General features: G+C 43.4%; 1 protein-coding gene across 1 annotated transcript in view; it reads right to left on the reverse strand.

Annotated features, from left to right (window-relative positions):
* TXLNA (taxilin alpha) overlaps positions 1-24,145 on the reverse strand; it is a 1,198,503-nt gene that overhangs the window by 407,256 nt on the left and 767,102 nt on the right. The window contains exon 7 of the mRNA XM_044082609.1: positions 8,599-8,718. Coding sequence (XP_043938544.1) covers positions 8,599-8,718 — 120 coding nt within the window. The remainder of the gene's footprint in view (positions 1-8,598; positions 8,719-24,145) is intronic.

Consider the following 24,145-nt stretch of genomic DNA (forward strand, 5'->3'; position numbering starts at 1 on the left):
TGTTTGCTAACTCCATTATCTGGCGTGAGCCTCTGTTTTTGATTTGGAGGTAGATTTGGCATTCCTCTTTTGACTGGTAAAGTGTGGAAGTGAAACCGGTAACCTTGATCTATGGTTTGTAAAATCCACTTGTCTTTTGTTATGTAGTGCCAGTTCTTTGAAAATAAGGTTAACTTTCCGCCTAGAGGAGCTGCTATTTGTTCCCTGGTAGGCGGATTTAGGATTAAGTCACTGTGGTTGTGCTGATGTAGTGGCAGTGGCTGTGTCTGTGCCTCTGTTGTTACCTTGCCACTGTCGTCCTCTGTAGGCACCCCCTCTGGATTGGTTTCTGCCTCTGGAGCGTCTATTCCTGCCCCTTTGAAATTTTGTGGAGTCAGGAAAGGACCAATTTTTGGCAGGCCAGTTCCTGCTAAACCTTGGGGTTGAACCTGCAAGAAATCTTTAACAGTTTGAACAGATTTTGCCTTTTCTTCCATTTTCTTCATAACCTGCTGGGCAGGTGTACCAAACAAACTTGTCTTGTCCATAGCAGCATCTAGCAACTTAGCTTTAACATGATCCGGTAAAGCTTGTTCCTTTAGCCATGCATGCCTTCTTATCACTGTGCCTGTCATGGCTGATCTAAATGAAGCCTCCAGTGCATCATAGCCACATTTTAAGGAATGGTTGCTAACCTGTTGTATGTTATTTACCATCTCTAATACATATTTCTTATCAAGAGATTCATCAGTGGTTAGTTCTTTAGTTAACTGATCAAGCATAAACTCTTGGTATTGTATCATGTGAAACTGACAGTTTAAAGCTCTAGCTGAGAGAGTAGCTGAAGTGTAGGCCTTTTGACCCCTTCTGTCTAGTGACCTTACTTCCCTTTCAGAAGGAATAGGGTTTTAGCTGTGGTCGCTACAGCCTTGGGACCCTGGGGTATAGTCTCTGGGTCTGCAAGTGGGGCCTTGTAAAGGTGGTGATGAGTATCTGGCACCCTGTAAAATCTGTCTGGTTTGGCAGGGGCTGGGGGTAAGGAATCTGGAGCGAGCAAACATCATTGAAAGCATCATCCACCACAGAGAGAACAGGAGGTATAGCTAAGGGCCTGTGCTGTGGGAGGTGCAGAAAGGTCCTAAGTCTTTTCTGGAGTCTGAAAATCCTGTTGCTGCCATTGGAACTGTTCTCGCATGGCATGCAAGGTTTCCCCAAAGAGAATTCTTCTGGTGGGGAAGCAGCTGGAATGGATTCTTCAGCATCAGAATCTTCAAAATTGGAGAAGGGAGCCTCAGGCTGGTCAGTTATGTCTGATTCATCAGCAGAATCATCAGAAGACACTGGCTCAGGGGGCTCTGCCCTAGGTCTCTTCTCTGGGGGCTGAGAGGCCCTGTCTGGGTGAGATTGAGATCCTCTAATTAAAGAAATTAAATCTTCTGCCAAAGAAAGCATTTGTGAACTAGGAGAGGGCCTGGATGTGGGGGGTTTAACAGGCACTGTTTTAGAAGTCTTGGCTGCTTTAGCCCTGGCGAAGGCCTTAATGGACATGGCAGCTGGAGGCCTAGCAGCACCACGTGCTGGGGTAGAGACATCCAAGGGGATGGTGTCTGATAAGTCAACCACCGTAGTGGGTAAAATTTCTGAGGTCGATTCAAGAGTTGTAGCGGGGGCCTCAGTTGTAAGAATAGGTTCAGCTGTACTTTGAGCAGTTTTCGGTTTCTGCGAAACCGAGACACTCATGTTTGCTTTACCGTGGTTTCGGCGAAACCGCGGACCGCGAGTGTCGGTCTTTATCTTTGCGTTTTGGGGGTAGTCGGAGGATCCGGCGGCATAATGTACGCAAAATGAGAACCGAAAACTGTTCTGCAAACTCCGACCGGCGCCTAAGCGTTCGTCGGTTGAAAGAGGCACAGGCCGAACAGGCTGCTACGTCGTGGGCTGGGCCTAAACAAGGCAGACAGTAAGAGTGGAAATCTTTATGAGGTATTTGTTTCCCACAGGTTAAACAATTGTTAACTTTTTCTGACATCGGCTGAGGCAAGAAAGAGTCCCAACGGGTACTTAGCTTTAGAAGTCTTCAAGTAGTATTCGGTAGAAGTAATCTCTGGATCCGACCGACCGGCACTTGCGAACAGCTTCTGCTTGGCCACGCGGCAAGAAAGACTGAGGAAAATGGCGTCGGCTGATGCTTTTATACCCGAAGACCAACAGAGATGACGTCGGGTGGAGTGCGACATCAGCCGAAGCCGGACCCGGACTTTGGAATCCGGCCGACTGCAGGGCTGCCTGACGACAGGACAACCCACTTGTTATGACTGCAGATGCATCCATGAAGGACATCTGTACTATGTCCTTCAAGGATGCATCTGCAGTCATCACATATGGGTAGAACACCATAGCCAATCTGGGGGTGGAGGATCTATGTAAAGGATGGTGTAGCTAAAATGCCCTGCAGGACTGCCGTAGCAAAGCCTGCTCTGGATCTGGAATATAAAGGTAAATTGTAATGCTTGGAAAATATAAGCACGGAGCTCCATGTAGCAGCTTCTAAAATGTCCTTGGTTGCCACCCCTCTTATGAAGGCTGTGGAGGTGGCTGTGGCTCTGGTGGAATGAGGTCTAATGTTAGCTGGCACAGCTTTTCCATGAAAGGAATAACAAAAATGAATGCAATTCCCTATCCATTTTGAAATTGTCTGGAAATTGCTTTTTCTTGTGCACCAGCAGCATATGCTACCAACAGCTGGTCAGATTTTCTGTAGCTTTTAGTTCTGTCCAAGTAGTAGCGCAACTGTCTGTGTATGTCCAGGGTGTGCAGAAGTTTCTCCCCTTTGTTTTGTGATTTGGAAAGAAGGTAGGCAGGTGAATAGCTTGGTTTAATGAGACCCTGGATACCACCTTTGGCATAAATGAAGGATTGGTTCTCAATGAGACTCTGTCCTGATGAAAAATAAGAAATGGCTGTACTGCCATGAGGGCCTGTAACTCAGATACTCTTCTTGCTGAGGTTATGGCCAGAAGGAAAGCAGTCTTCCAAGACAGGAACTGTATTTCTGCAGATGCTGCTGGTTCAAAGGGAGGCAGGGTTAGTTTTTCCAGCACGAAGTTAAGGTCACAAGTAGGCACTGGAGGTGTCCTTGGAGGATTGATGTTTTTAATTCCTCTTAGAAACCGTCTTAGGAGAGGATGAGAAAAGACAGGTGGATCAGTATTGTATTCTGCTGAAATTGCTGAAGCATGAATTTTAATAGAAGAGTAAGACAGGCCATTGTGGAGCATTTCTGCCAAGTATTCCAGGATATGTGCCATGTTCATCACTGTCACATCTAGGCCCTTTGTGGTGCTCCAAGTGTGAAATCTTTTCCATTTTGCTGAATATGCCTTTCTTGTGGAAGGCCTGCGAGCTTCCATGATATCATCCTTCACTCTCTTGGATAGCTTATCCTGAGGAGGAGTCAAGGTATTTTCCAGGCTGTTAGTTGCAAGGTTTTCAGGCTGGAATGCAGAGTTTTGTAATTGTGTTGTGTCAGGAGAAGAGGCCATTGAGGAAGAGGCCATGGTTTTGTGCATGACATGCTCTTTAACAGTGGGTACCAGTGCTGTCTTGGCCAGTCCGGAGCTATCAGAATCACTTTTGGCTGCTCTGTCCTGATCTTCAGTAAGACCTTGGTCATTAATGGAAGAGGTGGAAATGCATACACTGTTAGAGTTCTCCAGCTGAAAGAGAGGGCGTCCACTTTCCATGCTTGTGGGTGGTATGTCCTTGAGCAGAATTTCTTCAGCTGATGATTGGGGGGGGGGGGGGGGGGCAAAAAGATCTATGTCCGGCCTTCCCCACGATTGTGTTATCTGTAGGGAGATGTCTGGGTGCAGCATCCATTCGTGTGCATCCATGATATTTCTGCTTAAGCTGTCCGCCAGTATATTGTCTTTTCCTGGCACAAACTGGGATTGCAGCTCTATATTGAGATTCAAGGAAAGTTCCCATAGATTCATTGCCAGTCTGCAAAGAGGGTAGGAATGGGTGCCTCCTTGTTTGTTTATGTACCACATAACTGTGGTGTTGTCTGTCCTTATTAGCAAGTGGCCTTGATGCAGAAAGAGTTTGAAGGCCTCGATTGCATGTATCACTGCCAGCATTTCCTTTTGGTTTATGTGCATGTGTAGCTCCTTTTGTAACCATATTCCTTGAATACATCTGCCCTCCATGTGTGCTCCCCAACCGTGGTCTGAAGCGTCGGTTGTAATTGTTTGGCTGGCTATTGGTTTGCTGATGGGCAGACCCCTGTTTGACGGGCTTGCTTGAGCCCACCACAGAAATTCCTTTTGGAGGCATGGAATGAGTGGGATCAAAGTTTCTAAGCTGTGACTATGCTGAGTCCATAAACTCCTTTGGTACCATTGTAGTTTCCTCATATGCAGCCTTGCTTGTGGAATCAGAAGAATGCAAGATGCCATGTAACCCAGGGCCTGCAGGATTTTCCTAGCAGTTAGCAGAGTTTGTTTTGTCAGATTCTTGAAGTAATCCGGTAGTTGTCTTTGTTTTTCTTCTGTGAGAAAAGCCATTTGGGTGGTTGTGCCTAGATCCGCACCCAGAAAAGTTATTCTTTGGGATGGGACAAGTCTAGATTTGTGAATGTTGACTGTATATCCCAAGGCCTGCAGTAGGTGGATGGCATAATTCAAGTCCTTTACCAAAGTTTGTTGGCTGTCCGCTTGTATAACGCAGTCATCCAGATATGGGTATATTTGAATCCCCTGAAGTCTGCAGTGTGCAATTACTGATGCCAGGCATTTCGTGAATACTCTGGGCGCAGTAGATAAGCCAAAGGGCAATGCTGAGAATTGATAATGCTCTGAACCTGCAAGAAATCCGAGGTGTCTTCTGCAACTTTGTCTGATAGGGACATGCAGGTATGCCTCCTTGAGGTCTAGAGTCACCAGCCAAGACACCTTGCCCTGCATGGGAAGGAGTTGCTGTAGAGTCAGCATTTTGAATTTTGGCACAATGAGAAGTATTCAGTGCAGACAAGTCGAGAATAGGCCTCCATTGATTTTCTTTTCTTGGAACAAGGAAGAGTCTGGAATAAAATCCTTGGCCTTGTTCTGCGAGAGGAACCTTTTCTATTGCTTTCATTTGCATTAAGTTGGAGATCTGTTTCAAAGCCTCTGCCCTTTGATTTGGTGGCAGGTCTGGCATGCCCTTTCTTTTTGGCAATGTGTGAAAATGGAACCTGTATTCTTTGTCTATTATTTGCAGTGTCCATTTGTCTCTTGTAATACTGTGCCAATTTTCTGAGAATAAAGAAAGCTTTCCGCCCAAAGGTGCTTCTAATTGAGCCCTGGTTGGCGGAGTCAAAGCCAAGTCATTGAGTCTGTCCTTGTGCAGCAGTCGTAGGTCCTGCACCACCTCTCTGGTTGGGAGGCTGCCATTGACGTCCTCTGTAGGAGCCTCTAGCTTGCCCTCTACCTCTGCCACGCCTGTTCTTGCCTCTCTGAAATCTTTCTGTGTCCTGAAAGGACCAATTTTTGGTAGGCCAATTTCTGCTGAATCTTGGTGGTTGGACTTGTAGAAAATCTTTGACTGTTTGTACAGATTTTGCCTTTTCCTCAAACTTCTTTAAGACCTCCTGAGCAGTGGAGCCAAATAACTTTTGCTTTTCCAGTGGAGCATCCAGAAGCTTAGCTTTAACATGGTCTGGCAGAGTTTGTTCCTTCAGCCAAGCATGCCTATGTATGACTGCGCCTGTCATAGCTGACCTACACGAAGCTTCCAATGCATCATAACCACACTAAGAAATGGTTGCTAACCTGTTGGGAGTTATGCACCAGATACTGAAGTGATTTGCGATCTAGGGGTTCAGGTGAAGACAGTTTCTTATGCAATTCATCTAACAAATACTCTTGGTACTGTATCATATGAAATTGACAATTTAACGTCCTCAGAAAGAGTAGCAGAAGTATACACTTTTTTACCCCATCTCTCTAAAGCCCTGGACTCCCTTTCAGAGGGGAGTGGATTTTTAGTTGTGGCAGCTGCAACCCCTTTAGGGCCCTGGGAAATAGTTTCTGGGTCAGCAGAGTGGGCCTTGTAAAGAAAATGATGCGAGTCCAGGACCCTGCAGTATCTATCAGGTTTGACAGGGGCCGGAGGAAGAGTGTCAGGGGTTATGCTAGACTCAGAGTACACATCATCAATGACATTTAATACAGGAGGAATAGCCAAAGGTCTATGCTGAGGTAAATGTAGAAAAGTCCTTAATCTTTTCCTGGAATCAGAAAATTCCTGGCCCTGCCATTGGAAATGCTCTCTCATAGTGTGAAGGGTCTCCCCGAAGGATAGTTCTTCAGGAGGGGAGGCCGAGGGGATAGATTCCTCTGCATCAGAATCCTCGTAGGCCGAAAAAGCCTCCTCCTGGTAGTCCGAGAGAGCAGAGCCATCAGAGGCCTCCTCTGAGGAGTGGGGATCAGAGGGCTCAACCCTGGGCCTTTTGTCTAGAGGAGGTTGAGAGCCCCTGTCCGGATGGGGTTGAGAGCCCCTAATTAAGGAAATAAGGTCCTCTGCTAAGGTTAGAATCTGTGAACTAGTAGTGGGTCCCTGAGGAATAACCCTGGGAGGCATAGCTTTAGAGTGTTTAGCAGCTTTGGCCCTGGTGAATGCCTTTATGGACATGGATGCAGGAGGCCTGGCTGCACCACGTGCTGGTGTAGTTTTGTCTAGAGGAATGGTGTCGGAAGTTTCCAAGACACCAGTTTCTGAAGGAAATTTAATAACCGACTCAGCAGGGGCCTCCAGGGCCGAGGTTGCGGTTTCTGGGTTCGGAAGTACCAAGGACTCTGTTTCAGCCGAGACCGAGACACTCGCGGTAGGCCTTGCCGTGGTTTCAGCCGAAACCGCGGCCCGCGTGTGTCGGTCCTTGACCTTCCGTTTCTTTGTTAAATGTGAAGTCGGAGTCTCCGATGGAATCTTGTACGAAAAACTAGCCCCAAAAAATTCCTCTGCAAACTCCGCCCGACGTCTAAGAGTTTGTCGGTTGAAGGAAGCACAGGCTGAACAGGCCGAGACGTCGTGGTCTGGGCCTAGGCAGGGGAGGCAGTAAGAGTGGAAATCCTTATGAGGTATTTGTTTCCCACAAGTAACTTTATCTGACATCGGCTGAGGCAAGAAAGAGTCCCCAACGGGGTACTTAGCTTTTGAAGTCTTCGGTAGCTGAATTACAGGAGCTGGCCGATCGGCACTTGCGAACTGCTTCTGCTTCGGGCACCACGCGGCAAGAAAACCTGGGGAAGATGGCGTCAGCTGATGCTTTTATACCCCAGGCGCTCTGACGTCGGGGAAAGGGCGACATCAGCCGACGCCGGACCCAGACTTTGGAATCCGGCCGACCGAAGGGCTGCCTGAGGCAGGACAACCCATATGTGATGACTGCAGATGCATCCTTGAAGGACATCTTTATATTTCCTATCTGCCTTTTTAGGTACAGCTGGCTAACAATTAGGAAAACTGTAAATAGTACGACAGCCTCTAATGTAGACAGGACAGGGAGAAATGACTGTAGGTTCTGGAAAATCCTTCTGTAACAGTATTTTTGAGGGGCTGAGAAATCTCAGTGTTCTAGCACTATAAACATGGCACATTCTAACAGTCTCATAGAAAGAAACCCCCACACAGACAGTCAGAGCTCTCCTCGGAGTCTGAATCAAAAATCTGAGAACAAAATCCTAAATCGCAAGCCGACTGTCAATCCTCAAAAGTCTCAAAGGAGAGTACTCTTCGGTGGCAGTAAAGTTCTGAAGTGCTTCGTGCCAAACCTGTCTTTTAGTTAGTGCAGGTTGAGCTGTTTGTTAGTATGGTCGAGTGAAAGCTGTCCTAAAGGTTTGGAAGCTAGCTGGCTGTTATATCCCTTGCAGGATAGAACCCATATAGCTAACGCTATTGCAGCAGTAATCAATACGAAGATCATAGAATTGTGATAACCACAGTACAAAGAGTGACAAACATGCAAAGTAATGACATCTCAACACAGCCATCAACAAACAATGCCAATACATGCGTCACAATTTGCTTGGTTACAGGTATACCGATGTCACAGATTTCCACCTCGTCTCCAATAGTGCTGTCAGTTACAAGACACAGATCAGACAGAAGGTCCTACTCTCTCTGTGCCATCAGGTTGATGCAACATCTTACGATCTCCGTAATTTTTATCCTATCACAATCCTCTTGCCTGCCATTCTGGAATTAATTCTAATTAATCTCCACCTCCCTCTAAACTGAGATATATAATGACTACATAAAGAAAAGCTTTACTGCCAGTGCCCCTCAACAAATCAATATCTCATGCTTACAATATGTAACATGAAAGGAGACTAAAGCACTAACTGGCCTCCATATTTGTGCTTAACACAAGACGACTAGCTGTTCTATACTCGCATAATCCTTTTCCCGTCGATGTCGTTCCTCGACTAAAACACTAACTGGCTTCCATATTTGTGCTCAACACAAGACGACTTGTTCTATACTCACATAATCCTTTTCCCGTTGATGTCGTTCCTCGACTAAAAGACTAACTGGCCTCCATATTTGTGCTCAACACAAGACGACTTGTTCTATACTCACATAATCCTTTTCCCGTTGATGTCGTTCCTCTGCCTCCTTCAGCATTTCCTGCGCCTGCTGTAGCTTTGCATCCACAAGTTGCTGTTGCAAGTCCTTGTGCTTGAACACCTTATCTATGTGCTGTTAGAAAATCAAGAAAAAATGCATCAAAGTCAGAAGCAAAAAATACAGTCAAATAGTTACCACCTTTTTACAAGCAGCAGCATGACTTGCAATGCTTCCTCCATGAAGCAACTGTAAAACACAACTCTGGCTACAGTAAAGTGTACTTACAATTCTAAAGCTGTTCCCAGGAACGTACCAGCCATACAGTAAAAGCATGCTGCTTAACAATAAGCTAACAATAAAATCTAGTATGTAGAAAAGGCCATAACAATCAGGAAAAGCAAAGAAGGGAAATGATGGAAACCAGAATTGCACACCTTGCACCTTGTTATGCCACTAAACTTTCATTAAGGAAAATCTGTGACAATTTTTACTCTAAAGAAAAAACAATCCACAGTTCACATGAAGGATACCAAGTGGAGTTTGGTATAATATTCTGCAATGTAAACATCTGGTAAAGAGGGTGACAAGACAAGCACTGCTCTAAACAGCAAAATTAAATGGAAGTTCTAACAATTTCCATTAACAGCAGCAGCTAGCACTGAGCAGCATTTTACTTTTTCCAGGGATAATGCCACAATCTGAGCAGAAGACGACAGACTTTAATAATTGGCTTAGTTCCTGGTGTCATTCTAAGTAGGTGCAATACATGTCAGCATGGAAGGAGTTGGTCAACAGACCATGCTGCTTTCCCAGGGATGGTCTGCACCTCTCCCCTCTAGGCCTTCAAATTTTAGCAAAAACACTGTCCTCTCCCATAGTGTCTTTTTTAGGCAATGCCAAACAAAGTACTTCTAACATAGCAAATCAAAACCAATAAAATCTAAAGGTGTTACTGCTCAATCCTAGGAGTCTAAACAAAAAAAAAAAAAAAAAAAAAAATCCACTTCCTACAAGCTCTCCTCACCCTAGAGAACGCCGACATCTGTGTCATCACTGAGACATGATTTAGCGTCACAGACAGCATACCAGCAGTGTAAGGTTAGAATGCCTTCCACACACAGACAGGAACTAAACATGAAGATGTCTCGATTTATGTCAAAAATAAATATACCTCAAGGCTCATCAAACAGGACAATGCACTTCAGCTTCACCACATTCAAATCACCACAGAAAAAAATCCCATATCACTTCCTTGCAAGCTATAGGTCTCCCCCTCTATGACCGACAAAACCCATTACATGTATTTAAACTTACTGGAGACGCTCACCATACAACCCAATACCATACTAATGGGCAACTTTAATTACCCAACTACCAGCTGGGAATCGTACACAACACCAAACATGCAGGCAGAGATTCCTGGGTTTTGTAAACACAAACTCCCTGGACCTGACTGCCAATACACCAACCAGGGGTGCAACCATACTGGATCTGGTCCTCACTAATATGGGAGAGTGCTTCACACCCCCCTAGTGTAATGTCTTCTCTTGTAAGGTCAGACGAGAAAATGGTCTCCCTTTGAAGTAAAAATAAAACCTGGTACCCCTGCTAACCCTGAAATATTCAGGAACTACTCCAAAGCTAACTTCCTACTATTAAGTAATAACCTGGCAAAATGTAAAGCCCCCATAAATCCTGAGAACACTGCTGCCTATGCAGAGCTATTTACAGAAGCCCTATACAAGCATGTCAATAGCTGCACAGAGGCAGGTGTACCCACCAGGAAGAAGTAGAGAACTAACTCAAAAAACAAGCCCCCCCATGATGGACTCACATCATCAACAGGCTGTATAACAGGAGGAAGAAAATCACAGCAAAAATTAGGAGGTGCAGCACCCAGCAGGATAAAATGATTCTCAAACTAAACAAAAAAACCCAGAGGACAAATAGTCTACCAAAGCCAAATTTGTGGTAACTTTAGTCTCCCAGGCCAAGGACAACCACAAAGCATTCTTTAGCTATGTCCGCAACCTCAAAGGCAATAACTAATTGTGTGCACAGCTCATGGTTAACGGAACCACCTATACAGAGTCAGAAGATAAAGCAAACCTAATGACCGACAAAGTCAGCTCCAACTTTACCCCTCTCTCCCCTCAACCTTCCCTCAGGAAATACCATCATATTATCACTCCCCACTGCTATCACTAGGGAACAGGTCCTTAATGCTCTCTCTAAGACCAAGAGCACTGCATCAATAGGACCAGACACTATCCCAGGATGCGTTCCAAATAGCATGAAGCATGAAACATGACCTACCAGGCCCTCTGGAACTGCTATTTAACCGTAGCCTACAAACAGGTTTCGTGCCTCACGACTGGAGAACAAGCAACAGACATCCTTCTTCACAAAGGTGGGCCATCTACAGACCCTGGGAACTAGAGACCCGTAAGTCTCATTAGTCTCGTATGCAAAGCCATGGAAATGATCAATAATGACAAAGGAAACCTCCAGACACTGGACCCAAACCAATTTGGTTTTCTCAATGACAGGTCATGCCTACTCACCCTAGTGGACGTCTTTGAGAAGGTCACCAAAACAATGGATATGGGAAAATGGTTCACACTGCCTGCCTTGACCTACCCAAGGCATATGAAACAATATCCCACAACGGCACTGCTGACAAACTCAAGAGGTTAGGAATAAATCCTTATGTCACCTGCTGACTGCTCACCTGGCTCAGAGACAGGACCCTGAATGTCAGAAATGGGGACTTCACCTCTACAAAGAGGCCAGTTACAAGCGGAATCCCTCAGGGCTGGTCCTGGGACTGCTCCTTTTTGGCATTTACTTATCTGCAATCAAGGCAAATGGCCTCTGGCTGACTAAATTTGCAGAAGAATGAAAATTAAGAGCCGTCACAGAATCTCCCTCAAATACAAATGTTCTCCATGAAGGGCTGACACAGACGATAACTGGGGCCACAGCAATGGACTAAAGCTAAATGCCAAACATTTTCAACATCTTGTGTCTAAACTAGTGCAGAAATCATTCTATGCTGTGCAACTTGTTAAAGGTATGTTATCTAGGTCCAAGGAAGTAATTGTTCCACTGTATTTGGTGTTCATCAGACCTATCAATGAGAACAATACCCTCTTGGGTATGTACCTAGCCAGGCATATCCAATAATTAGAATGTCCACAAAGGTTCCTTATTGAAAGACTACAGGGCATAAGTAACATGTCCTATGCAGACAGCCTCAAGGCCCTATCCCTGTATTCCGTCTCCGGCAGGCCACTGTGCAGAGACATACACCTGGCATACAAGCCACTGCCAGACTCCACCCTGAAGGACCTCCCTGCATATTCACAAAAAAAAAAAAAAGTTATGCACTTAACAACGTTCCATCTGTGTATTCCATTTTCATTCTTCACCTACTGGGTTTGGATCCGACCCCTGGCTCCAACTCGGCCCTTACTAAATTTAGCTTCTGGTAACCTGAAAGCTCTCGAGCTCATCCCTACCCACAATGCACCAACCTCTAACATACTTCAGATCTTGTTGGCTATATGACACAAAATAGGAAATATAACATCCCTGACAGAAGATGCCATTATCTGGAGCTCAAATTAAGGCACAGTGATGGCTCTCATCACATCTCATTCTTCCAGGAGTCTACTATGACAAAGGATGGGGAGGGTGAATGGGGAGTTACTAGGACTCCCAGCTACCTGAAATCCCAGGTGGACTCTAAGGAAGGCTATTCCTGAGCATGGCTGAACCAAATGTTGCTCTTCCCCTCAAGACCATATCTAGCTTGTTAATGAACAATAAAGGTGAGGATTGGTCCAAGTTACAGCAGCACATACATCGTCCATCAAATACATTGTCCATGGAATGGCACATACATCATTCATGGAATGCCTAGATAAAAATACTTGAAAGTTGTCATGGAGCTAGCCGAGTGGGCTCTTAAATGTTTTAGTAATGAGATACCCAATTTATTGTACACAAAGGATATACTGTCAGTAAAGCCATCTTACCAAAGTTATAATAAAGCAAAAATGTGCCGGACCAAAACAGTTGGCAAAAAGAAATTTATTCAGAATAAAAGTAAGCACTTTCGCAATAGTTCAAATCGCTTCATCAGACTCGCTCTGTGGAATACAAACTCTATTTAAATACTAAAGCACAAACAAGTAAAATGGATACAAGCAGTTAAGAACCAATTAAACTCCAATTAGGACTATGTTAACCCATACTTCTTAAAGAAACAAACTTCATCAATACAATATACCTAATCAAAATCAATCATAAAGATATAAAAATGCAGAATGATATAAAAGAGAAAAAAATATATAAATCCTGAGGGGGATAAACTTCATGAATGCATATTATTTAAAATCTGTTTAAAAAAGCTATGTTCAATCTAAATTGTTTCAAGGCATGTGCTTTAAGGAAAATTTTAGTGAAGGAACCCCATTCAAACCAGGGGCTCTATCTGCATTAAAGAAGAGAATACCTCTTTAGCTCTGCTAATTCTGTCCCATTTTTAATGTCTCCTCCTCTTATCCCTTCAGCTATAACCTCTAGTACCACAAACCTAAAACTGTGCTGTATACCACCATGCTCCAAACATGCAGGGCCAGAGCATTATTGCCCTTACCATTCCTAATGTCTCTACAGTGTTCTAGAATTCTCTCTAAGTTGCCTGCTACTTTTACCTATATAAAAGGCATGGCAGATTTTGCAGTAGATAAAATATTACTAGTCCTGCAATCTGCAGAAAAATCTATTTCTATCTTAAACTTAGTGTAGGGATGTATACAGTTAGCATGTGTGTGAATATATCTATATGCTTGAAGAATTTCTACACTTGTAAGTTCCCATCCTATCTGATCCCAATCTCTCATTCAAATTTGATGAGTTATAACAAATATGTCTTTTCAATGCCTTATTATTTTTGAATGACAAATGTGGTATAGTATCTGTAACATTTTTCAGTTCAACTGTACTCAAGATATTCCATTTTTTTATATCATCACAAAATCTATTTCCATCACTGGAATATATTACAGGGAACCTAAGGGTCCCTCCAACTTTCTCTAGCATACATTCTTCTCCAACTACTGTCTCTGCATAATAGAGTCTGCAATTCCCTTCTCTTTCCCGCCATGCATTTATAATACAGCTATTTCTTTTTCATGATAACCTCTATCTAAAAGTTATTGCTTCAAAGATGCAATCGCTAATTCCAGTTGTCCATCATTATGCAATTGCATTACTCTATACAGATGCCCTTTAATTACATTTTGCGAAATGTGTCTAGGATGCATACTATTTTTGTGTAGTAAATTTTTCCTATGAATTGGTTTCCTAAACAAACTGGTTCTTAAATGAGTTAACTCCATTTTTCTAACCATCACATCTAGAAATTCTCTCTCTTCCATGGAATATTTATGCATAAATCTTAAAAACTCTGTGGAGTGATGTAAATACTCGGATGAACCTCTCTAGTCTCAATCGATCCCTTCCACAGAAGAAAAATGTCATCCACAAAACGTGTATACCATGCTATGTGTCCACAAAATTCATAAGCTTGCAACAATGTGTCCCTCTCCCATTGTGCTAAAACAAGGCTGGCATAGCTATTGGCACATGCTGTGCCCATAGCTATGCCAACCTTGTGTACATAAAAACTCGCTCATATACAAACGAGCTCTAACAGAGCACATAAAAAATTGATCTCATTCGTAAAACAGTGATTAACACTCAAAAAATCCTGATGCTCTTAACTCCCCCCTGGCATTAGGAATCACTGTAAAAAGGGACTCAATGTCCATTGTTACCGAACAGTAGTCATTATCTAAATTACAAGTAAAAACATACAACTTTTGTAAAAGATTTATTATCTCTGAGGACTATTTCACACCCTTCCAATAAAGGGTGCAAATTCTTTTCCACATAAATGAAAAGTGGTTCTGTCACCCAGCCCTTCCCAGATACTATTGCGGGCATAGGTGGACGTTCAACATTTTTATGAACTTTGGACAAACCATAGATCATGGGAACAAGTGGCTGTTTCACCTCCAAATACTGAAATAAATTCTCAATCATTCCCATCATAAGCATGTCAAAAATATTAAACTATACTTTTTCAATAATACCATTCACAATAGGCTAAGATATGCATGAATAAGTTTTGTCATCAATTTCATTTGTGGTATATACAGCACGTAAAACTCTACTGCCAATCATTAGTGGACCGGAGTTCCGCTGTGGCGACCCCTAACCGGGAAAAACCGAAAGACCTACTACTACATTTCCCTAATACCACTATGCCACCACCTTTATCAGCTGGCCTAATCTCTAAAGACTTCATGGCTTTCAGCTCTCAACGCAGCATATTCATCAGAAGTCATATTATAATATTTAGGCTTCGCACCAGTTTCATACTCTTGCCTTAATCTGCCTTTCACAAATATCAACGAATGCATCCACCTTCACACATATGGTGGAGGAATGTAAGTACTTGGTTTCTTAAAAATCTATATGGTCAGTGTTACTTGGAAACATCGTCTTCAGTGTTCATGTTCTACCAAACAGTTTCAAACCTTTTAAAACATCAACTACATCCGCATTCTGGGACGGAATAAAGGAAAGACCTTTATTTAATAAAGATAGCTGTGCAAGTGTTAGTTCTATTGAAGAAATGTTTAAAAACCAAACCTTTCACCGCCGTCTCAGAGTTCTTTCTGAATTCTGTGTTCCTTCCATGCTTGGAAGACTATGCACTCTGCCCTTTCTCCCCTGACTCTGCAATTTTTCTTTGATGGGCAAGGGATTCGTCAGAGTGAATGAGATGGCTGTAGCTGCTCTTTGCTCTGAATTCACCACTCCTACATTTGGCACTCTCTTCTTGTTCACCTGTGTGGTTGGTGCAGTTCCATCTTCTCTATCTTGCTGTACTCTGCCATGATTGCTTCCTTTCATCAGAGGGCAGTTGGTTTGACTCATCATTGTGGCTCCTCCCATAGCTAACTCTTTTGGATCCATGGAGCTTCCTGGTTCATTGACTTTGCAATCTAGCAGTTGCTGTGTCCCCTCAGTGATATTAGCAAAATCTGGATCGACTCTGATGAACTTCGCCCATGCAAAAACCACTGCAATGGAGAAATCACGGATGTCCCACTGTAGTTTCTTAAGCTTTGCCAACTGCAGTCTCTTCTCATATGCCATAACACTGTCATGCAGGGTATCAAGCTTGTTGCATATAACCTCTGCTGAAAATGTATAAGCTATCTGGCTGCCTGCATGATTTGTAGGTCATTCTATGTAGGGAAAACAGATAGGGCTCTAAAAGATAGGGTCAGGGAACACCTGTACAATATCAAGATTAGATCTTAGAATAATGCCCTTTCTAAACATGTATCTGCACAGGCGGATGACCATGAGTTTAGATCCATGGTCATAGACACAGCTGCACCTACTTTAAGAGAAGGAGATATTAGGAATTTGACTGAAAGTAAGGAGTTAAGGCGGACCTTAAGATTGAGAGCAGACAGAGGTAAGGGGCTCAATGAGAGAGGCTCTATTAAAGCTATGCTTAAATCCAGGAGACTTTCAGTCAAATAACTGCTTTTTATCTTTTATGAATTTTAGAGTTTTTAACTTCAGATAGGTTTTAGTATGTTATTGTACGTCTATGTTTTATAGTAATGATTTTTATATTTATGTTGGGCTTGCACTGAATGAATTTACTTGAATTTTCTGTAATTTTAATTTTTAGCAGAATACCACCTGTTGCTATAATGATTTTTCATTGGAACTTGCACAGTATTTAAGTTAATTGTAAATGGTTCTTACTGTTGTCTGAAGAAGCTTATGTGAAAGCGCTTACCTAAATTAAAATTGCTTTTATGGTGAACACATTTTATATTCTGCATGGTCCGTTCACTTCATTGCCTTCATTTGTGCTGTTTTTATTTCAGATCCTTTGTTTTATATCCTAATAATATCTCAGTTATCTATGTAAGTCCAAGGTGTGAAGAACATTCTCATTGGCAGACTGCAGAAAAGGAAAAAAAAGCAAGGAAGTTGAGTCAACTAGTTAAGATCAACTCATTAACCACCATGGGGCATAACAGAAGGATTGGAATGAAGGGATACCCTGTCGCTGTGAAAAACTTAAGGAGGAATGGCCATAAGAGCTCTCTTGGTGAAAGTAACTAATAGCAGAAGTCTTCTAAGTACAAAGATCCAAGGAAGATGAACTAGCAAGTTCAAAAGAAGCCCAGGTCAATTTTTCAAGAGCAAATCTAAGATCCAAAGGAGGAGGAATAGGCATTCTCGGGGGCCTGATGTGAAGGACACATTTAAGAAATTGCTTGACCTCAAACCGAAAGGCCAAATAGGGGTTCAAGGGCAAACACAAACAGCTAACAAGTGAGGTTTGACTGAAGGATATACCAAACCAGCATGGAGCAGAACAAACAAATAAGACAGAACCAGAGGAAACCCTACTGACAAGGGATCCTGATGGCAAGAAAGGCACCAAACCTTTTCCATTTAGACATACCTGATTTTCTGGTAGTGGGATTTCTGGCCTCACACAGAATCTGAAGCACATCCTCAGAAAGGAGGTGCCTAAAAGGGATCAAAACCCTATCACCCATAATATCATTTGAACAGTGGACAGAGTGAGGATGGATAAGAGATCCCTTGTCTTGTGTGAAACAATCAACCTGGTGAGTTAACTTGTGGTGACAGCCTCTGGCCAGATGAAAAATAAGAGGGAACCAGTGCTGTCTGGGCCAAGAGGGAGTTACCCATGAAGATTTTGGGAGAATCCTGCTTAATCTTGTGCAGAACTCTTAGCAGCAGCAGAAAGGGAGGAAAGGCTTACAGAAACATTCCCACTTACGGAAATGACAGGGCATCCACTTTCCAAGTCAGCAAATATGGTACTCTCAAACAGAACAGAAGTGATCTGTTCAGAGGGGGTGGAAAAAAGATCTACCCAAGGAATACCCCATTGAAGGGCAATATCCAGGAACATATCACGGCAAAACATCCATTTGTGAGCCTGTGTTCTGGACCTGCTCAGAAAGACTGCCACTAGCCTGTGCTCTTAAGGAATATGCAACAAAAATAGAACCAGCACAACGATGAAGCAGAACCTCGTAAAACAGCACAGTCAATAAAGAAATAAAAAGTTCTGCAAATGCTGTACAAATATGTTTAATAACAAAAATCAAAAACGCAAAGCTTTCAGATAACAAAATCCTTCTTCAATGCTAAAAACTTTTAAAAGAAACCTCATTTACATTGTAAATTCAATTAACATAATTTATATAGCCCACCGGTTAGCGCTGCCGCCTCACAGCAAGAGGTTCTCCGGTTTGATTCTTGGCTGGGGTGCCTTCTGTGTGGAGTCTGCATGTCCTCCCTGTGGGCGCGCGGGTTTCCTCCAGGTGCTCTGGTTTCCTCCCACATCCCAAAGACATGCTGTAGGTGGATTGAACACTCCAAATTGGCCCTAGGTGTGAGTGTGTGCATGTGTGCCCCTTCTGTGGAAGGTTGGGTGCCGGGCTGGCAACTCAACACTGTAAAACACCACTGCCAATCATGAGAGGACAGGTGATCCGATGTGGCGACCCCTAACCGAGAAAAAGCTGAAGAAGAAGATATAGCCCACCAATTGAATTAAAAACACAATCAGGACATGGTTAACTTCCTTAAAGCTATAGCCAACGTAAAATATAAATCCGATCTTAAACACGTTTATGCTTAAGCAGAGGTTTCAAACTAACATTTGCATTTATTCCAGGTTTTCGAATTGCTTGAAACATAATAATCCATTTGTATTCAGACATTTCAAGTCTGTTGTCCAGATCACCACCTCTAGGACTACTAATAACCTCTATAACCCTAAATAAAAATGTGTTCGCTTCCACTTTCCATAAGTTTAGCTAAAGCATCAGTTTGTATAGATCTGCGAATATCAGATCTATATTCAATGCGCTCTTAACTTTCTATGGGATTTGCCTATATAAAAGGCCATACATTTCACACAGGTTGCACAGTAGATAATATTAAAAGTATCATAAGTTGCAAAACATGTGAAAAAATATTCTTTACGTCTGTGGATGTATAAAACTTTTTCTGTGCAAATATAGTCACAACAGTAACAACTGCAGCATGGAAAGGTCCCTAATTTACTACCAAAAGAGGGGAACCAAGGACTTCATGCCCTTATAAAACAAACGAGTTTTAACATTAGAACAGTTCTTACAAGTAAACAAAGGTTCATCACCAAAATAACCTTTCAAATCTGGTAATGCCTGTAAAATTCTCCAATTATTCCTAATTATTTCCTTCACATGCCTCATATACACGTTACATGTAGTTAAAGAATAGTGTGTAAAATCTTACCATAACCATAGATGTCCATCTCTTCCACGTTGCAGTATTCTAGGTGTGGGATTTCCTGCCCTCAGGCGACTCGTATGTCGGCTTCTATACAAAAGCTTCAGCTTGGCTGCTGTAGTGTGCATGGGACGTCACACGTAGGGCCATAAACCAAGGGGCCTTAAATGTGACACCTGCACATATAATCCTCAAAATCTGAAGGCCAGTAGACAAAAAATAAGGACCAACATGAGGTGTGCCAGTTGTTTACAGGAGTGCAACTTAGGAGACCTACTGAAATGTAGGTAGTACAGGAAGGTATAAGACCTGGGCAGACTGGTGGGCGGAAAGGAATACTGCAACATGGAAGAGAAGGACATCTATGGTTATGGTCAGATTTTACACAACTATTCTATTTCCTTCTATTCCTATGTTGCAGAATTCTAGGTGTGTGAGCGTACCACAGCTTAAGAGGATGAAGGGTGGTGGTAGATGCAGAGGGTTCTACAAGACCCTGTAGGATTCTCCTGGCGAATCCTGCCCTAGCTCTGGAAACTTGGTACAATTTGTAATGCTTGGTGAAGGTGTGGATAGTGGTCCAGGTGGCTGCTTCCAAAATGGATGCCGTGTCTAGGCCTTTCAGGAAGTCCCTTGAGGTGGTCACAGCTCTAGTGGAATGGGCCTTGATTCCCACTTGGGGTTCCTTTCCATGATGAGAGTAGCAGAAGCAACTAGCTTTCCTGATCCAGCATGCAATGGTTTGCTTGGAGACAGCTTTGTCCAGGGCTCCGGGGTGGAAGGAGACAAAGAGCTATTAGTCTTTCTAATGGCCTTGGCCTTGTCCAGGTAGAATCTAAATTGTCTGTGTACATCCAGGGAGTGCAGTATCCTCTCCCATTCGTTAGTGGGTGAGGGAAAAAAGGTGGGCAGATGAATGGATTGGTTAAGAGAAATCACTGACCACTTTAGGCAAAAAAAGGAAAGGTTGGTTCACAAACAAGGACACCCCGTCTTTCTGGAATACTGTGTGGGGGTGACAGGCCATCAGAGCCTGCAGTTCTGACACACTGAATTGATAGCCACCAGAAGGACGGTCTACCATGTACACATCTGTAAGGAGGAAGGCCCAGCAGGTTCAAAGGGATGCTGAGTTAATTGGTTAATTTCTCTAAGATGTAGTTAAGGTCCCTCGGCGAAGGGATAGGTTTCCTAGGTGGTCTCATGTGCAAGACTCCTTTAAGGAAGAGCTTTATGTCGAGCCTGGCCAACAAGGGGGGGTTCCAGGGCAGGCTGATATGGCCGAGAGGTGTACTTTTACAGAATTGACACAAGTAGTTTAGAACCAGGGAAACCTTGGCAGAGTTTGGGTCCCTTCCCTTTTGCAGACACCATTTTGAAAATCTTTCCCATTTAGCAAGGTAAGATTTTCTGGTGGAGGGTTTCCTTGCCTTCCTTAGGACTGAAAGCACATCCTCTGATTAGTGGTGTCTGAAAGGAATCACCCATAGTGTCAGAGACAACATCTATACCTGTGGGTGTAGAAGAGTTCCTTTCTATTGTGACAGTATGTCCACCTCCTGATGAAGTTTGTTAATATTAAAGGAAAGAAAGTGTTTAACATAAACCACAGTGTTTGTAGTTTTAATTGTGTCCTGATTCACATTTTCCAGTACTCAAGTATATCCACCTTGTAGGGTAACTTGAAGAGATTGCCCTTGGCTAGTTTGTGAAGTAGGGGGAACCAGTGCTGCCTTGACCAGTAGGGAGTCACTAACAAGATTTTTGGTTTGTCCTTCTGAATTTTCAGGACGACTTTCTGAATCATTGGGAATGGGAGAAAGGCATAAAGGAAAGTACAGTTTTGTACCTACCATAAATGTAGATGTCCGAACAGGATAGCATCTGCAGTCATAACAAATGGGTTGTCCTGTCGTCAGGCAGCCCTTCGGTCGGCCGGATTCCAAAGTCTGGGTCCGGCCGCTGATGTCGCACTTCACCCAACGTCATCTCTGCTGGTCTTCGGGTATAAAGGCATCAGCCGACGCCATTTTCCTCAGTGTTTCTTGCCCCAGATGCCAGTTGCCCTCTAGGAAAGCTAAATTTTGGATAAATGCCAATGTTTCCAAAATAGTAGAAGGCAAACACAAAAAATAAGCATGTATGTACATATATACAAACAAATACACCATAAGAGACTCCCCCCCCCCCCCAGCTAGCTATTAGGAGGATAAATACCCTAGGAGTACCACAGCAGGGAAGGAGGGTGGGTAATCCTGACTGCAGATGCTATCCTGTTCGGACATCTACATTTATGGTAGGTACAAAACTGTACTATGTCCTTCAAGGATGCATCTGCAGTCATAACAAATGGGTAGAATACCATAGACAAACTAGGGGAGGAGGAAGAAGAATTATGGTGTAGTTACGATCCCTTGCAATACAGCAGTGGCAAACCCTGCTCGGGATCTAGAGTATAGAGGTAAATTATAATGCTTGGCAAATGTATGCACGGAGGTCCAAGTAGCCGCCTCAATAATGTCCTTGGTTGCCACTCCTCGTAAGAAAGCTGTGGTAGTGGCTGTAGCCCTTGTAGAATGAGGTCTTATGTTCTGTGGAACTGGTTTTCCATGGTAGGAGTAACAGAATCTTATGCAATTTCCTATCCATTTGTAGATTGTCTGTTTGGAAATTGCTTTTCCTTCCCTTCCTGTTGCATAGGCTACTAAAAGCTGGTCAGTTTTTCTGTTACTTTTGGTTCTGTCCAGGTAGTAGCGTAACTGTCTATGTACATCCAAGGTATGCAGCAGCCTTTCCCCCCTGTTCTGTGGATTGGGAAAGGTAGGTGGATTGCCTGGTTTAAAGACACTCTGGATACCACCTTGGGCATAAAAGTAGGATTAGTTCTCATGGACACTCTATCTTGATGGAAGATTAGGAAGGGTTGTACTGCCATTAAGGCCTGTAGTTCCGAAACCCTCCTTGCTGAAGTAATTGCCAGTAGGAAAGCAGTTTTCCATGATAGGTGTTGAAGATCTGCTGTTGCTGCTGGTTCAAATGGAGGGAGTGTCAATTTTTCTAGCACAAAGTTCAAGTCCCATGCTGGTAATGGTGGTTTCCTAGGAGGTTTTACATTCTTGATCCCTCTGAGGAATTGCCTGAGTAGAGGATGCGAAAAGACAGGTGGATCGAAGCTGTATTCTGCGGAAATAGCTGATGCATGTATCTTGATGGAGGAATAGGACAGGCCAGTATGTAGAAGCTCTGCCAAGTACTCCAGGATGTTAGCAATATCTATGTTCGAGACATCTTTTCCTCTTTCAGTACTCCAAATGACAAACCTTTTCCATTTTCCTGCATAGTTCCTTCTTGTTGAAGGTCTGCGGGCTTCAAGGATAATGTCTTTAACCCTTTGGGATAAGTCTGGGTTAGTAGCTGCTATGTGATGTTCCAGGCAGTCAGTTGCAAGGTTTTTAGGTTTGGGTGCATGATGTTGTAGTTGTTCTGAGTTAACATCAAAGGCATCAGGGGTATTGGCCACATTCTCCCCTGAGACATGCTCCTCAGCAAAGGATACCAGTGTTGTCTTGGCCAATTCGGAGCTATCAGAATTATCCTTGGATGTTCCTCTTTGATTTTCAGTAGTATCTTGTGCATCAAAGGCAGAGGTGGAAATGCATATGCTGTCAGGCCTTTCCAACTGAAGGATAGATAGTCCACCTTCCATGCTAGTGGGTGGCATGTCCTTGTGCAGAATTTTTTGAGCTGGTGATTGAGTGGGGATGCGAATAGGTCTATTTGTGGCATTCCCCATTTCTTTGTGATGGCCTTGAAGATGTCCGGTGTAGCATCCATTCGTGAGCATCCGAGGTGGTTCTGCTTAACATGTCTGCTAGGGTGTTTTCTTTTCCCGGCACAAATATTGCCTGTAACTGGATGTTGTAGCTCAGAGCCATATTCCAAAGGTCCAGAGTCATTCTGCATAGGGGGTATGAATGAGTGCCTCCCTGTTTGTTGATGTACCACATGACTGTGGTGTTGTCTGTCCTTATCATTAAATGGCCTTCTTTGAGGAATGGTTTGAATTTCTGGATTGCTAGTTTTACTGCCAGCAATTCTTTTTGGTTTATGTGCAGGTGCAGCTGGTCTGGAGTCCACAATCCTTGTATGCACTTGTCCAACATGTGCGCCCCCCTAGCCTAGGTCTGAGGCGTCCGTTGTGATGGTTTGGTTTGCTTGAAAGTTGTGGAAGGGCAAGCCTGGGTTTGACTGGCATGCTTGAGCCCACCATAGGAACTCTTGTTTCAGGCATGGGATTAGTGGGATTTCGGTTTCTAAGCTGTGCCTGTGTTGAGACCATAAATTCTTTAGGTACCACTGTAGTTTTCTCATATGCAGTCTGGCATGGGGACCAGGATTATGCATGATGCCATGAAGCCCAAGGCCTGCAGTACTTTTCTTGCTGTTAGTTTGTGCTGCTTTGTTAATGCCAAGAAGTAAAGAGGGAGTTGTGCTTGTTTTTCTGCAGTTAGGAATGCCATTTGTTTTACTGTGTCCAATTCCGCCCCCAAGAATGTTCTTGTCTGGGATGGTATCAGTCTTGACTTTTTTAAATTGACCGTGTATCCCAGGACTTGTAGTAAGCAAATGACTCTTTGTAAATCTGTTGTCAGCTTGCTTTTGTTGTCCGCTTGTAACAGGCAGTCGTCCAGGTATGGATAAATTTGGATTCCCTGTAGCCTGCAATGAGCGATTACTGATGCCAGGCATTTTGTGAATACTCTGGGCGCAGTAGATAAGCCAAAGGGCAATGCTGAGAATTGATAATGCTCTGATCCTGCAAGAAATCTGAGGTATCTTCTGCAATTTGGTCGTATGGGGACGTGCAGGTATGCCTCCTTGAGATCTAGAGTTACCAGCCAACACTCCTTGCCCAGCATGGGAAGAAGTTGCTGTAGGGTCAGCATTTTGAATTTTGGTACAATGATGTATGTGTTTAAGACGGACAGGTCGAGAATAGGTCTCCAACTTTTCTCTTTTCTTGGTACTAGGAAGAGTCTGGAGTAGAATCCTTTGCCCTGTTGTGTTATTGGTACTCTTTCCACAGCTCTCATCTTTGTTAATTGAGCTATCTGCTTTAGAGCTTCTGTTTTTG

Source organism: Protopterus annectens, chromosome 1.part1 (genome assembly GCF_019279795.1).
Source record: "Protopterus annectens isolate FY-2018-M chromosome 1.part1, PAN1.0, whole genome shotgun sequence".
NCBI lineage: Eukaryota > Metazoa > Chordata > Ceratodontiformes > Protopteridae > Protopterus > Protopterus annectens.